The 17,146-nt window shown below is 40.2% G+C and overlaps 1 protein-coding gene across 1 annotated transcript in view; it reads left to right on the forward strand.

The window, feature by feature from the left end:
- Positions 1–5,025: 5,025 nt before the first annotated feature.
- LOC128020354 (nectin-3-like) overlaps positions 5,026–17,146 on the forward strand; it is a 46,767-nt gene continuing 34,646 nt past the window's right edge. Inside the window, exon 1 of the mRNA XM_052607185.1 lies at positions 5,026–5,191. Within this exon, the coding sequence (XP_052463145.1) occupies positions 5,107–5,191 (85 nt within the window). The 5' untranslated portion in view covers positions 5,026–5,106. The remainder of the gene's footprint in view (positions 5,192–17,146) is intronic.

Below are 17,146 nucleotides of genomic sequence, written 5' to 3' on the forward strand. Positions count from 1 at the left end.
ACCTTGACCATAACAACACGTATGTTAGGATGTTGTTTGTTGACTTCAGTTCAGCATTTAACACCGTCATTCCCTCCAAGCTGACCACAAATTTGGAGACCTGGACATTAACCTGGACATGGGGAAGTCGTGGCCTAATGGTTAGAGGGCAGGACTCCCAATCGAAGGGTTGTGGGTTCTAGTCTCGGGCCGGACGGAATTGTAGGTGGGGGGAGTGCATGTACAGTTCTCTCTCCACCTTCAATACCACGACTTAGGTGCCCTCGATGCAAGGCATCGAACCCCCCACTGCTCCCCGGGCGCTGCAGCATAAATGGCTGCCCACTGCTCCGGGTGTGTGCTCACAGTGTATGTGTGTGTTCACTGCTCTGTGTGTGTGTGCATTTCGGATGGGTTAAATGCAGAGCACAAATTCTGAGTATGGGTCACCATACTTGGCTGAATGTCACTTCACTTTCACTTTTCACTTTCACTCCCTCTGCAACTGGATTATGGACTTTCTGACCAACAGGCCTCAGCATGTTCGGTCAGGCCACAACCACTCCACCACCATCACACTTAACACTGGCGTACCACAGGGCTGTGTGTTGAGCCCATTCCTCTACTCCCTTTACACCCACGACTGCAAGCCTGTGCATGGATCCAACTCCATCATTAAGTTTGCAGATGACACCACGGTGATTGGCCTCATCAGTGACAACGATGAGACTGCCTACAGGGAAGAGGTACAGCACCTGGCCACATGGTGTGCTGACAATAACCTGCTCCTTAACACCAATAAGACCAAGGAGCTCATTGTGGACTTCAGGAAGAAGAAAGGAAGCACGCATGACCCCATCCACATTAACGGGATGGTTGTTGAACGTGTCTCCAGCTTCAAGTTCCTGGGAACCACCATCTCGGAGGAACTGTCCTGGGCCACAAACACCTCCAGCCTGGTCAAGAAGGCTCACCAGCGCTTTTTCTTCCTCAGGACACTGAAGAAGAACCAGCTGTCTTCATCCATCCTGGTGAACTTTTACCGGTGTGCGATCGAGAGCATCCTGACCAGTTGCATCACAGTCTGGTATGGGAACTGCTCAGTGGCTGACCGCAAGGCACTGCAGAGGGTGGTGAAAACTGCCCAACGAATCACAGGGACACCACTTCCTGCTCTTGAGGACATCCAGAGGAAACGCTGTCTACGTCGAGCTCGCAGCATTCTCAAGGACTCCTCTCACCCTGACCACGAACTGTTTAACCTCCTCCCCTCCTGGAGGAGTTTCAGGAGCCTCCGGACAAGGACCACAAGATTCAGGAACAGCTTTTTCCCTAAAGCTGTCTCCTTGCTGAACTCTGCCCTCTGACACCCCTCAACACCCCCCACACCACACATAGACTCCTCCCCCTCTTCAACACTCTGATTTATTTATTTACTCACAACAAGCAAAAAGTAACTTGTTATTACTTACACTACTGCCTGTTCATCCAGGAACACTGTATAATCCATTTGCACATTGAAATATTTTTTATATGCACTTTACTGTCCATTGCAATACTGTAAATTATGTTCATAGTTCTGCCAATAGTGTACATACACTTTTACATAGCCCATCTGTATAGTATGTTCATAGTACACCTATCTGTATATCGTGCTTATAGTATTTAATATCTGTAAATTATGTCCATAATACTTACCTGTATAGTTATTGTACATATTATAGACCTTTATTCTGTACTTACTGCTTATTGCACTTCTGGTTAGATGCTAACTGCATTTCGTTGCCTTGTACCTACATGTGCAGTGACAATAAAGTTGAATCTAATCTAATCTAATCTAATCTAATCTAATCTATTAGGAAAACGTATTATCTGACCCACACTCCGGAACAGAAGAGGGGACGGTATTGTACCAATAAGCTGGATGCCAACCACCGTTAAACTGGAAAGAAGAAGACTATGAAGGCTTGCTGTGAGAGACAACGGTGAGAATCTTATTTTTTTCCGAAATAATTATTTAAGTCATTTTCATACAGTGGTATTGTTTTTGGAGTTAATAATTTATTAAAACTAAGGCGTAAAGTAAGCAACATATAAGCAAAAGGTCTAAAGACGCTATGCCCAGGTATCACAGGCTCAATCTGTCTGTGACCTACATAATATAGCATATTTGTGATTTTGCTGTAAACATGTTTTATAATGCATAAATAACAGGGGAGCTCCATTAAGTACACGACTCAATAGTGGATTTACATAAACCATATATACTTCTTGAAGACTATTACTAAAATGTCTATTTATCATCTGACTGGATAATGTTTGATAATAATTGTAGATGAGCACATTTAACAGACATGAAACAGGTGTCTGAGTGATGTGTGTGTGATATTGTGTAGAATTCACTTTTGTCAACACTGCTATAGATGAGTGTAAGTATACAAACAAATCTATGTAAAATAACTAAACATAAGTTATCTATTTTATTTGTCCATTTGCAATATTGATAATTTAAGGAACATTTCTGTTGCAAAAAAAGTGAGTTACATCAGTTATTAACTCAACATTTAAATGCAGGATATCACAGATAAATCACAGAGGAGACTGACTCTTGTCTGGATTTTACAGGGGCAGATGAGACACGTGTGTTTATCTGCTGAAGGGACACTGATGAAGGAATGCTGCCATCAAAGGATTTGTGTAAGTACACTACAAAAATAAATGAAACATTTTAAATCTTAAGTGGTATTTTATTTTAATTAATGTAATTTTAAACAACTATTTTTTTCAACTATTTCTTTTTTGGTTCTTTATTTCTGTGCATTTTCTGCAGATCTTTTGTGGTGGAGCAGGACCTGCAAGGAAAGGTGAAAAATAGGGAAAACCTGAAACAAAAGAATAATGTAATGACTTTTTGTATTGTGTATGTGTATTTTTGTAGGGCATGAAAGTGTCTGCAGTCTGGTGTGTGCACTGAGGATGGAAAAGACCACAGGATCATCCTGGAAATGATCGAGAGTCACAGATGAGACGCTCCATCACTCCAGCTCTTACTGTCTCATCAGGACCAGATGCTGCTGTGGTGTCTTCATCCTCAGTGACCCCAGAGCCAGTGAGAGCATCTAGAGAAAGACTACAAGACACTGAGGATGTGATTTTGGTAAAGTTGGTTCAGCTGGTTAATGTTTAAACACAATGAAGGCTGACTTTCAGAAGCTTCAAAAGCATCAACAAAAAATGTGATGGAGCTTTTATCTGAAGTGATTGACAGTGCTCTTATTACAGGGGCCTACAATCCCCTGATCAACCTGGAGAAGAGAGCATTGCTCAAGGACACACTGGTGTTCCTGTGGCTCAAGTGGTAGAGCATTGCGTTAGCAGTGCAAGGTTGTGGGTTCGAATACCAGGAAACAAATGTTAGGTAAAAACATTAGTCTGAATGCACTGTAAGTCACTTTGAATAAATGTATAATTTATTTATAAATTTAGACCACTTCAGTGGTTTAGCCCACTACAAAAGTAATAAATCAATGCATGTACTTGAAAATTCTGTGTAAATGTTTTTCAGGTAGTCGTGCTCATGGGGTGCAGGCACACGAAAGTTTGCAGCAGACCCAGCAGTCAGATTGTCCTGCACGTGTTCCCCTGATCTAGCTTCAAGGTTGTGTGGCTCAGAGAGCCGACATCATGGTCTTCCTCATCCTGTTGCTCAACGACATCCCTGTTGAGAAGAGTGAGATTGTGAAGTGCAGCAGTAGAACTGTATCAGCTGTGTTCAGATCACAGGAGGATGTTGGGTTCACCATCTGTAATTACATGTTTGTTAGAACAATAAGTTTGAATGAAGCTTTGTATCATATGTTGTTGACTTGTATATGTGTACACTTATTGTGATGCTAACTTTTATACATTATTTTAATAATTTAGACATGTTTTTTGTTGTCAGTAAATAACATATAAATATTTTATCCATTCATGTATTAATTGTCTGACTGAAAATGGATGTATTCACATCGACTGCATTTATTTAACTAGTATATATTCATGTATAGCTATGTATGTCACAAATGAAAATAAATTTTTTGCTTCTTTTACTAAAATGTCATTTAAATTTTTTTATATATATAAATATTGTTTGGCATTTATCATTATTATTGCATGGTAAGTGTTGGGGTGGGCAAAAGATGCAATTCATTATGGGGTAATGTTAATTTTCGAGTAGTAATACTTACATTTTCGAGTCTTCTCCAAAGGTGAGATCTTCGAGCAGCTGATCGAAGTACCCTTTGTGCAGATATTGCAGAGTCGCTGTGAGGTGTTTGTGCACCTGACCCTTTTTTTATTATTATTATTGCCAAATTATTTAATAAAAGATCATGGTAAGAGGTTGTATCTATCAATAAACAATCATAATGCCATTAAACAGTAAATAAACAAAAAATCCTGTTTTCATCATAGTATGAGATACTATACAAGAAAAACATTTTTCACGTAAATAAATTGAAAAAATATTCAATAGATAATGATTTTGGGTTTTCAAATTATAAAAAAAAATGCTTTAAGGATAACACTTGACCACATTAGTGGAGTTAAAAATATATATAAATATAAATATATAAATCAACAGTATTGGCTATACTACAATCACAAAATAAAAAGGCAGCCGTTTCTGCAACATGTTCTTCATTATCAAGATAATTACAAATACAATAATTAAACCTGTCACTTATGTCTTTTACGTTTTTGTGCTTGTTTTAACTGTGTAGGTCACATGATAAACATGGATGATGATATACAATTTGCATTCATACTTCATACATACGCATTTACGCTGTAGAGTATATACTCTTTTAGCGCTCGTTAAGTTAGTACTTATTGAAATTAAGTGTATGCGGTTTCGAACATAGACATATAAATTATTTATATGTCTATGGTTTCGAACGCATCCCGACAAAGTCTCGTTTTGACATCTCGCGTGATTCTGTGTGATTTGAACAACTTCAAGTTACGCCCCCCGTCTGGCAGTCTGCCGACAGACGTCTAGGTATTTATATGCTTGTGTAGGTTTCAGAACAACGGATGCTACGAAATAATCTTCATCGTAATTATGGGTATTGTAGCTAAACCATAATGATGCTTTCTTGTTGGAAAATATTTTCAGTGACATGGCTGTTTCTTCTGATGTTGTTTTTCTTAATCTGCCTCACAATATCAGGTCAGTCCCTAAATTTAATCGAGTTGGGGGGTTGGCAGTCAAAACGAGGTCTGGAGGTAGAACACATAACATTAGGGATGTAACCTAGGCAGTGTCGTCATGTACTCATTATATTTGAGGGGGAACAAGTTGTTAATTTTGGGGGGGGAGGGTTTATTTTCATGTGACAGATAGCATCCACTACAGCACGTTATTCATTTTTTCCTTTTTATTCGAAACATTCCCAAACACATTAAGTGAATTATCATGAAATATATTGCTTCTAACCTTATTATGTTGGTCTAGTCTATAGTTGGCGATGGTCAAAGTTACATAACACTATAATCTATTAACTATGCATAAAAAACGGTCTGTTTACTTAATTTGTTTACTTTTACGAGTTTATATTTAATGTGAATTCTAGTCTATAGTTGGCGATGGTTAAAGTTACATAACACTATAATCTATTAACTATGCATAAAAAACGGTCTGTTTACTTAATTTGTTTACTTTTACGAGTTTATATTTAATGTGAATTCTAGTCTATAGTTGGCGATGGTTAAAGTTACATAACACTATAATCTATTAACTATGCATAAAAAAACGGTCTGTTTACTTAATTTGTTTACTTTTACGAGTTTATATTTAATGTGAATTTAACATTGAAAAGTTCGCAGGTTAGGCAAGTAATCAATGATTAGTACTCCGTAAATATAACTCAATAGCCTAAATATAAACCCCCTAAAATTATTTTTATATATGAGATGTGCGTCCAGTGTGGAAGCACGAGTGGTTGCTGTGGTGTTAGTAACCATCTGTGTTAAATGTGCTTCTTGTAGCAATAACAGGGCCCAATGATTTCTGCAATACAGAAAAAAGGGACAAAATTCTGGAATCCATTCATTTAAATGTATTTACTGTGTAAAGATGGCACATGAATGGCACATACTCGTTATGTAGCATTTTGTACAAAAAGGCTTTGTTTTATGTTGCAATTAAAGACAAATTAATACATTAAGTTGTTTTTATAAATTTAATTAATTAGGTTTTTGATTAACCATTAAAGGTCCCATGACATGGATAATTTTCTTTGTTTAAATGCTTTTTTAATGTTTCTTGATGTGTACTTATATTGTTAGTATGATTTTAACTTTTAGAACTCAAAAGATTTTAGAAATAAAAGGCATTTTTATATCCTGATTTTAACCCTCTGGCTTGAATGCTTTGTCTGAAGGGGCGTGTCTGCTGTTTATTTGGCTGACATCTTTGCATAGGGCTGAGTACCAAACTTCGATGCCTTTATGGTATCGAACGAAAAACTTCAATACTATAAGTATAGAAAAATTATTTATCGGTATTTATTCGACGTATTTATTTATTTATTTTTTGCCAAGCGGCTGTGTCTGTGTGAGCTTGTAGCATACATGCATGTAAGGACCTAAATTCGCCGTGAATGGCTGTCGACCACCACGTGACTTGACGGGGAGGATTTTTGAAGATACTGGTAGTCACACAACACAAGTGTAGTTGTTTTTTCTCAAAACGTTTCCATATTACAATGTCAAAAAGGTCTAAAGTGTGGCTACACTTTATAAAAGTGGATGCCAAGTCAACAAACTGCAACATATGCGATAAGATTATTGCAAACAAAGCTGGCTTGCCCTCCCTCCCTGTTTAGTTTGGTCTACTCCATTGCGTATCTTGAAACACGCCCCCTATCACGTTGTCTAAAAAACAGAGATTTGTCCGGTACAGGGAATTTCTCCAAGCAGCAGGCCACTGTATACATTCACTTAAAACATAACCGACTGTGTTTACGAGAATAATTGCAGAGACAATTATTTTGATATAATTGTGTGTATGTGTTCATTCAGAAGCTACGAAACGCGAAAGATGGATTCATTATCTGTACACGCATTGTCTGAAATGCAGTGCATGCTTTGAATGAATGAGTGCAAGCTCCGAACGCGCACTAATTGTTTAAATGCTTGAATCAGCAATATTTAGAAACGAGTGCAAACGATCAGCTACGATCCGTTTCAACCCTTCAAGCGAGTGAACAACGCGAATCAAGTTAGGAATGTTACATCACTATTCACGATAGCCCATCGGACTGGAAAACACAATAGCCCCCGGACGTGGGGCTAGCGATTTTGCAAGCCCTGCAGCTCAGATCTATACAGTTTGTGAAATACTGGTTTCCACACTGGTTTCGTTAAACAAAATAAATGATTATTTTAAAAGATTGACTCAAAAGAATCATCGGTTCACCAATCGGATCATGAACTTGTATTACCGAGCCAAAGATGATCTGTTATTGAACATCTCGAATGAATAAAGACTTGAAGTTCATCTGTAAAGCACATAAAGCTATCGTTTGAGTTCATAAACTTAAATTTCATGCATGATTTGTATGGATCTGCTAACTGAATGCAAAGTGTGAGTTCTAGAATAATGTTTGTGTCTTGATGAGCATGTATTGCTCACTAGGAGTCGCTAAATGAACAGCTGCTGTTCTTTTTTTTTTTTTACGGAGGATCAGTTGCCATATTGGTTAAAATCCCCAAACTGTTTACTTAAATATTAAATTAATACATGACATCAAAACAGGAGCGTTTGCGTTATGATGTGGTGGGCTGCTGTGGGCCAGAAAGTCCAGGGCCACTTTTTGGTCCCAGTACGCCCCTGAATTGCGCACCCCTATCCAAAAAGCAGAACCAGTTGTATTAATAATGTTATCCTGAGTGTGAAGTGTTAACAGAATTTGTTTTAATTAAGGTGAAAAATAAAAGTTTTGTGTTTAATGTATTTGTGTTGATGTTGAAATGGATTTTAAAACATGGTATCGAAAAAAGTATCGTTAGGAACCGGTACAGAAACTGAGGTATCAAAATTGGCAGCGAATCGAAAGATTTTGAAAAATACCCAGCACCATCTTTGCATTTGAAATACTTTTACTTTAATACAGTATTATTATTATTATATTTTTTTTACAGCTGTTGAGATTAACAAATTGTGTAAGTGTTGATTATATAATTATTTTTTTGATCTTTTCCCATCACATGAAAGGCTGCAGTAAATGATTTAGAAAGAAAGTGTGACGAATCGTGTAACAGAGAGACACAGGAGATAGTAGATCCAATCGCAGGTATTTATTAAGGATAAGGGTAATCCAAATCTTGGTCGAACAAGCAGTGGTCAAAGCCAAACAGACAGTCCAAAAATAAACAAACAAATAAACAAGAAGGGAACAGGAAAGGGAACTCGGAAGATGAGAGGTTAGGGTCAATCTTGGGAGACGAGAAGATGAAGGGGACAAGAAGGCTGATAACACGAAGGGTAAGGACTCCATACAAACAACAGGAAAAGACTGGAATATATAGGGAGGCTAATGACAATAGAGTGCCTGCACCTGGTGCAATTAACAGGAGTGCAATTACTGTGAAGACAGGACCAGACTAGAGGAATTCTAGTGCCTACGGTGAAGTGCCTAAGGGGAAGTGAGCCCACTAGTGGAAACCCAGGGAAACAGAGACTAGACAGCGTGACATTACCCCCTCCTCCACGGAGCAGCTGCCAGATGCTCCACCCAAACCCAAGGGAAAACCAAAGACACAAAGAGGGAAGTGGAGCGGCAGTGGATCTTGGGGAGGGACGTAGGGCCAGATAAAATGGTAAAACAGAGACAAGAGGACCAGGTAGAATGGGGAAACAGAGACAAGACGACCAGGTAAAATGGGGAAACAGAGACAAGAGAAGTGCAACACAAAACAAGGAGTCCTGGAGGTTGGTGGACCGGCGGAGGATCAGGGGGAAGGACGGAGGGCCAGATCCTTAGAGGGAAACAGAACAAAAGACACAGACAAGAAACCCAGGAGGGAGGTGGACTGGCGGAGGATCAGGGGAAGGGACGGAGGGCCAGGTCCATAGGAGGAAACTGAAAGAAAGACACAGAGAGCAGAACAACATAAAATCACATGACGCCCACCGGGGTAGAGCAGAAGACCACCATAACCGTGTGGTTGGGACGGACGCCCCCCAGGGTGGAGCAGAAGACCACCACAACCGTGTGGTCAGGGCGGAAGCCCCCCAGGGCGGAACAGAAGACCACCACATCCATGTGGTCGAACCACACGCCCCCCAGGGCGAAGCAGAAGACCACCACATCCTTGTGGTCGAGGCAGAAGGACCCCAGGGCAGAGCAGAAGACCACCACAACAGTGTGGTCAGGACGGACGCCCCCCAGGGCGGAACAAAAGACCACCACAACCGTGTGGTCAGGGCGTAAGCCCCCCACGGCGGAACAGAAGACCACCACATCCGTGTGGTCGAACCAGACGCCCCCCAGGGCGGAGCAGAAGACCACCACATCCGTGTGGTCGAGACCAGAGACCTCCAAGGCGGAGCAGAAGACCACCACAACCCTGTGGTCGGGACGGAAGACCCCCAGGGCGGTGCGGAAGACCACCACATCCGTGCGGCCGGACAAACAGGAGGACAGGTCTGGTTGGGCAAGTCTGAAACATAGAACATGAACATGTTAAGGGTAGCCTCCTCGGCCACAACAGGATCAGTTGGGTGCTCAGAGAGTTCGACTGAGACGTGACGAGCCTCTGGAAGTTCCGCAGAGGCAAGGAGAGACTCTGGTAGTTCAGCAGAGACGTGGAGAGGCTCTGATAGTTCAGAGACGTGCAGAGGCTCTGATAGTTCAGCAGAAACGTGGAACGGCTCTAGCAGTTCAGCAGAGACATGGAGAGGCTCTGGCAGTTCCACAGAGAAGTGACGAGACTCTGGTAATCCCATGGGGTTTATACTGGATTCCAGAAGATCAATGGTGACTGGACTCTGCTCATGAAGATCATTGGTGACTTGTATTTGTTCATGAAGATCACTGGTGACTTTAATTCTCCCGTGAAGAACCCCGGTGACTTGACTCGGTCCTTGAAGATCCCCAGTGACTTGACTTTGTCCTTGAAGATCACCATTGACTTGACTCTGTCCTCGAAGATCACCAGTGACTTGACTCTGTCCTTGAAGATCACCAGTGACTTGACTCTGTCCTTGAAGATCACCAGTGACCTGACTTTACTCTAGAAGGTCAACGGTAGCTAATCCCGACTCTGGAAGGTCAGTGGTGACTAACCCTGACTCTGGAAGGTCAACGGTGACTAACCCGGACTCTAGAGGGTCCATGAGCACCTGACTCAACTCTGGAGGGCCCAAGAGCACCTGACTCGACTCTGGAGGGTCAACCGGAAACTGACTCAACTCTGGAAATTCAACTGGCACCTGACTCGACTCTGGAAGGTCAACAGGAACTACCCCCTGACTCTGGAAGGTCAACGGTGACTAACCCTGACTCTGGAGGGTCCACGAGCACCTGACTCGACTCTGGAAAGTCAACGGGCACTTGACTCAACTCTGGAAGATCAACAGGAATCTGATTTGATTCTGGAGGATCAACTGGAACGTGACTCGACTCTGGATAGTCAACTGGAAACTCACTCAACTCTGGAGGGTCAACGGTTACTAATCCTGACTCTGGAGGGACTACGAGCACCTGACTCGACTCTGGAAGGTCAACAGGAACCTGACTTGACTCTGGAGTAGTGCTGCAACGATGCGTCAACATCATCAATTACGTCGACTACAAAAATTTGTCGAAGTGCATAAAGTGTCGCCGCGTTACACTGTTTGTTTACATCTCGCGTAATGGCATACTGGGAATGGAGAAAGTTGCATTCTATCACAAAATACAGAGACCACTGTTATCAAAAGTGTGGGAATACTTAAAAAAGAGGACAAACGTGATATGTGAACGGCCCATTAAAAGACAACAGTCACAAACCACGAGCTACCCCGAATCAGCTCCAGATCTCTGGAAACCATGCTAAACCATAGCAGAACCCTGACTACATTTTATGGTTTGTGATTCTAAAGAACGTTTCATGACGTCTCAGACAACTGTAAATTTGTGGCTACTGTGGTTTAATTATAAACGCTATCATAAACTCATATTTACCATAGTAAAATAATTTTCTTTGCCTCTTTATTTTTTTATACTGTAAAAACTTGAAATATTATATTAGAAGTTGTAGGCTACTTATATATTTTTTGTAAAGTTATCCAAAGGATTCATTAGCTAATTAAAAAAAGAACATTAGATTCATTATTTATTGTAATAAAAATAATTGTTAGACTAGTCGATTAATCGAAAAAATAATCATTAGATTAGTTGACAGAAAAAATAATCGTTAGTTGCAGCTCTACTCTGGAGGGTCAATTGTGGCTGTCATCCGGTACAGAGGCGATGGATAAGCAGCCATCTTGTGCCATAACGCTGGACTGGCAGCCATCTTGGGTCGTGGCGCTGGACCTGCGGTCATTTTGGTCAGTGGCGCAGGGCTGGCGGCCATCTTGCATCGTGGCGCTGGGCTGGCGGCCACCTTGTGCTGTGATGCTGGGCTGGCGGCCATCTTGGGCAGTGGCGCTGGACTGATGACCACCTTGTGCTGTGACGCTAGACTGGCGGCCATCTTGGGCAGTGGCGCTGGACTGGCGGCCATCCTACCGGAAGAGACCGGACTGGCCGGGGTATCCCACGGAAGCCGATGCTGCAAGTAGCACACAAACTCCCAGAACCCGAATGTGTCCAATTGATCCAGTTCCTTCTGAGGAACCGGGTCATCCAGTCCAGTATTAAAATAGTCCTTAAGGGCAGCATCATTGTACCCCATGCCCTCGGCCAGGGACCAGAACACCAGTGCCATGGCACCCACATCATTGTTCTCTTGGCGAAAGGTGTTTAACTTAAAGTATTTAGCCCTCCGCTCCACCATACTGGCTGGGGAGGAGACATGAAAGGACATACCCTGGATCTGTTGGATGGATTCCATCTGTGACGAATCGTGTACCAGAGAGACAAAGGAGATAGTAGATCCAATCGCAGGTATTTATTAAGTATAAGGGTAATCCAAATCTTGGTCGAACAAGCAGAGGTCAAAGCCAAATAGACAGTTCAAAAATAAACAAACAAATAAACAAGGAGGGAACAGGAAAGGGAATTCGAAAGACGAGAGGTCAGGGTCAAACTCGGGAGACAAGAAGATGAAGGGGAATCTCGTATGACGAGAAGGCTGATAACACGAAGGGTAAGGACTCAATACAAACAACAGGAAAAGACTGGAATATATAGGGAGGCTAATGACAATAGAGGGCCTGCACCTGGTGCAATTGACAGGAGTGCAATTACTGTGAAGACAGGACCAGACTAGAGGAATTCTTGTGCCTACGGTGAAGTGCCTAAGGGGAAGTGAGCCCACTAGTGGACACCCAGGGAAACAGAGACTAGACAGCGTGACAGAAAGTCTGTGTGAACTTGAATAATTAGCTACACATCAGAAATCACTGATCACAGATCAGGCATTAATGAACACTTACTCACTGCTACTCAGTGCTGTCGAATCCATATCGTAAAAGACTTTTGTTTATGATGACATAAGGGGAAGATTACAGATCGGCCTGTCTGAGCTCTCATTTTCTGAAAGTCAGAGCAGGACACCCAGGGCTTGGTTTACACCTATCAAAATTTCTGGTCACTGGGGGACCATAGACAGGCTAGAGAAACTCATATTAATGAATGTGAAGTGAAATGTTCATGCCATGGGACTTTTAAGATGGAATGCATTTAAATAGAAAGAACAGTATATCCCCATATACTGTATATACCCCTAATAATGTAATTTTTATGTTACACTTGTTAAATTTCATGATTTCAATTAATTTGACATGCTTTTTTATTAAGTTAATATAACCATACAAAACTGAATTCAGTAAAATTAAAACTGAAAAAAGGGATTTGGAACTTAACTTGGGAACAATTAAAATGGATTTCATATGGCCCTTCAAATGAAAATTACATGCATCTGAATCTGTATTTTCAATTCAATTTCAATTTAGGTTTGTTTGTATAGCGCTTTTTACGATACAAATCATTACAAAGCAACTTTACAGAAAATTAAGTCTCTACAATATTTAGTAGTAGTTCATAAGTGGTGACTGTCGGTTTATGTGCATATGACAGGATATTTTAGTTTATTTATTTTATTAATACAAGATGTAGTCAGGCAGACGATGAAGATTATTAACAGCAATTATTATATGATGCAATCACACTTGTAGCAATATTTGTTAGTTCTGTTGGTTGATTCAGGGTTAGCATCATCTGGGGTCCTCTGAGGGTCAGCATCATCTCTTCTCAGGTGTTCTGGATCCAGACCGGAGCTTGTGTAAATCCCAGTTACATCCCGTGGCAAAACAGAGAACCAAATAGAGAGATCATTACAGTGTTTGAACCCCAAACATTATCAGGAAGGCTATTCCAGAGTTTGGGAGCCAAATGTGAAAAAGCTCTACCTCCTTTAGTGGCTTTGCTATTGCTATCCTAGGAATTACCAAAAGTCCAGCGTTTTGTGACCTTATGGAGCGTGATGGATTGTAGCGTAGTATAAGGCTAGTTAGGTACGCAGGAGCTAAACCATTTAGGGTGTTATAGGTAAGTAATGATAATTTGTAACTGATACGGAATTTAATAGGTAGCCAATTCAGAGACTGTAAAATTGGGGTAATATGATCATATTTTCTTGACCTGGTAAGGACTCTAGCTGCTGCATTTTGGACTACCTGTAGCTTGTTTATTGAAGAAGCAGGACAACCACCTAGAAGTGCATTACAGTAGTCCAGTCTAGAGGTCATGAATGCATGAACTAGCTTTTCTGCATCAGAAACAGACAACATATTCCGTAGCTTGGCAATGGTTCTAAGATGGAAGAATGCAGTTTTTGTAACGTGGGAAATATGATTTTCAAAAGACAAGTTGCTGTCTAATATAACACCCAGATTTTTGACTGTAGAAGAATCAACAGAACATCCGTCTAGTTGCAGATTGTAATCTACAAGATTCTGTGTAGTGTTTTTTGGTCCAATAATTAATATCTCTGTCTTATCTGAATTTATTTGGAGAAAATTATTGGTCATCCAATCTTTTACATTTTTAACACACTCTGTTAGCTTAGATAATTTAGAGGTTTCATCTGGTCTCGTTGAGATATATAGTAGGAGTGTAACGGTACGCAAAATTCACGGTTTGGTACGTACCTCGATTTTAAAGTCACGGTTCGGTTCATTTTCAGTACAGTAAGGGAAAGAAATAAAAACATTAAACTGCAGTTTGTTTATTATTATAAACTTTTCTTAACAATTTGTTTACACTTTTTTTTAAATACTTTTAAATAAAATATATATAAAATAAAAAAAGAATAAGAAATAAAATACTGCTGCAAAGTTCCCCACTAAATAAAATACTCTCAGTCTCAAACCAATATCATATAATAAAATATAATGAAAAATATAAATAAATAACTATGATTACAGTGCAGCATTACAAATCCCAGCTTGTAGGCCTTCTCATATTTAAAATATATATATATAACTTTTCCAAAGTATAAAGTGCAGCAACAACAGTTTCAGTTTTTAGACTTGCTCAGAATTCGTTATAGCGTTGGACCGATCGGAATTAAGAGCAAAGGTCTGTTTAAATGCCGACGGGAGCTGCGTTTGAATTACAATAATTTTTTTTCCTAGTTGTAGTGATGTTCACACTCGCCTTTTGAAAACCTTAGGCCGGTGACACATTGGCATATTGCATCTGTCAAACATAGTCTATTTTGCCGTCAATACTGTTGACGGTGTCCTTTATCAGTAGGCTTTATATTTATGCTCAACATGAAGTATAGATATTGTGAAGTATCGCCACGTCAGGCACGATTCTGGTGTGTAAAGACACAGAAAACGCGAAGCAACTGTAGCCGCACTGGGTTGTACATAATTATTAACTCAAATGATATATAGGGAATTTGAATAATCAGGAATATGGTTAATTTATATCTCATATGAAAGTAACATTAAAATGTTGAAGATGAAAAATAGCTCAATTGCATATATCAATAACTCATTACAGGGCACTGTAATTTACTCATTAATATGTCAATATTCCATTCTTCATATCAATTATGGTGATATCTCTTACTGTAAATTACTGCAAATCAAACAGTGGTTTGTCCAGCAAACGGCCGTGAGATTAACTTATCAATTTTTTAATAGAGTTATCACTTTTTATAATTCAAGGAAAAATATTCTCTGGCCATGAAAACATTATCCTATCATTATGATGAATTTAGTTGCTCAAAGTAAACAGCGTGTAGCTAAAGATCAGACACTTCATTGACTCGTAATGTGAGCGGTTCAGAGGCAATCGTGAATATATATTGGTTTTTAATAATTGAACTAATAATACATCAAACTACAAATCACACAGAGTAAATACGCGTACGACAATACAGACAGTAAACTTTGTACAAGACATAACGGAATCCAAATGAGGGAGAGAGAGAGCGAGAGAATGAATGAGAGAGAAAGGGCGAGAGGGAGGTGAGAGAGCGCACGTGATCACAGAATGAGCTCAGTTATGCAAACTCACAGACAGTAACCTTTGAAAGACAACAACGATTCAAATCATAGACAAACTTTAAGCAGCATTTAAATCTCTATAGAAAAAGATACTCACTGCGTGAGCGTCGTCTTTTGAGACCAGCATGCGGGTTCTCTCGTGTTTTTCTGGTGCTGCTGCGGAATCGCGCTGTATTTGAAAGGTCCAACAAAGCAGTGTTTCAGAATTCACCTTCATCGTGTGGAGAGGCGAATAGGCGAATAAACTTAGTAATGAAAAGAATCAGAAATCAGCAGTGATATTCCAGCAAGTTCGTAATTCGTAATTCCAGATTAATACATTTTACACACCTTTTATACAGGTGGATAGTTGGGTCACAACATGACAATTACAAAAACACCAAACAATACATATATAACTGATAGAAACACAAAGTTACATTCAAATGCAGAATTACATACATTTAACGTTTGATTAACACACGATAAAACTGCAGATACTCCAATTTATATGGGGAAACATCTACTGCACAAAAAAAAGTAATACTCTATACATTTAGACTACATTTTAGTACATTTTACCATTCTCTTCCCTAAGAGTTAGCTTCCCTGTCCTGTTTGTTAGGTCATAAAGTTTTTCGACCTGGTCAGGAGTAGGGTTACAGAATCATGACTCTATTTGAGAACATTAAAATAAGGAGAAACATTTCCAATTTACAAGTCAGCAAATTATACTTTTCACATAACAAGGATTAACCATTTTATGCAATGCACAAACATATTCAAAATACATATTTATTAATAAAATGACGAAGGTAAAGAACTTTAAGAAAGGTTTGTTTGTGTGTGTGCTTGTGTGTGTGTGTGTGTTGTGGAATGTGTTTCGTTTCTCCTTTGAGGCTGCTCACGGGTATCCCTGGACAGTCTCAATAGGTGTAATAACTGTCACCCACGGCAGGATGTTACCGACTTCACGGCGCCCCAAATGGTGAATTATGTTGTAAAACGAAGGTCCTTGTTTACTCACGGTCTGGTCTTTGAGTGCAGAATGTGTTAGAGTCAGGATTCATTAATATGGAACAGATGGCTGAAATACCATCAGCTCATTAGTGTTACACAACCGTCACGCAACTGACACGCAGCAAAAACGCCAGGCTCATGCCACACAGCCAGGTGTCACTGGCCTTAGAATCAGCTGCAGGGCCGGATTTGCGCTGAACGTGGAGACTTGCGTCACTTAATATGTTCGTTTGGAAACACGAAAATGTTCCAAACACAAAATATTGCATTCGGTCATTCGATACACATGTGCATCGTACCAAAAGTACTGTACCGAAATGGTCCGGTACGAATACACGTACCTTTACACCCCTACTGAGTATCATCAGCATAACAGTGGAAGCTAATTCTGTATTTTCTAATAATATTATCAAGGGGTAACATGTATATTGAAAATAGAAGGGGACCTAG

Source organism: Carassius gibelio, chromosome A9 (genome assembly GCF_023724105.1).
Source record: "Carassius gibelio isolate Cgi1373 ecotype wild population from Czech Republic chromosome A9, carGib1.2-hapl.c, whole genome shotgun sequence".
Classification (NCBI taxonomy): Eukaryota; Metazoa; Chordata; class Actinopteri; order Cypriniformes; family Cyprinidae; genus Carassius; species Carassius gibelio.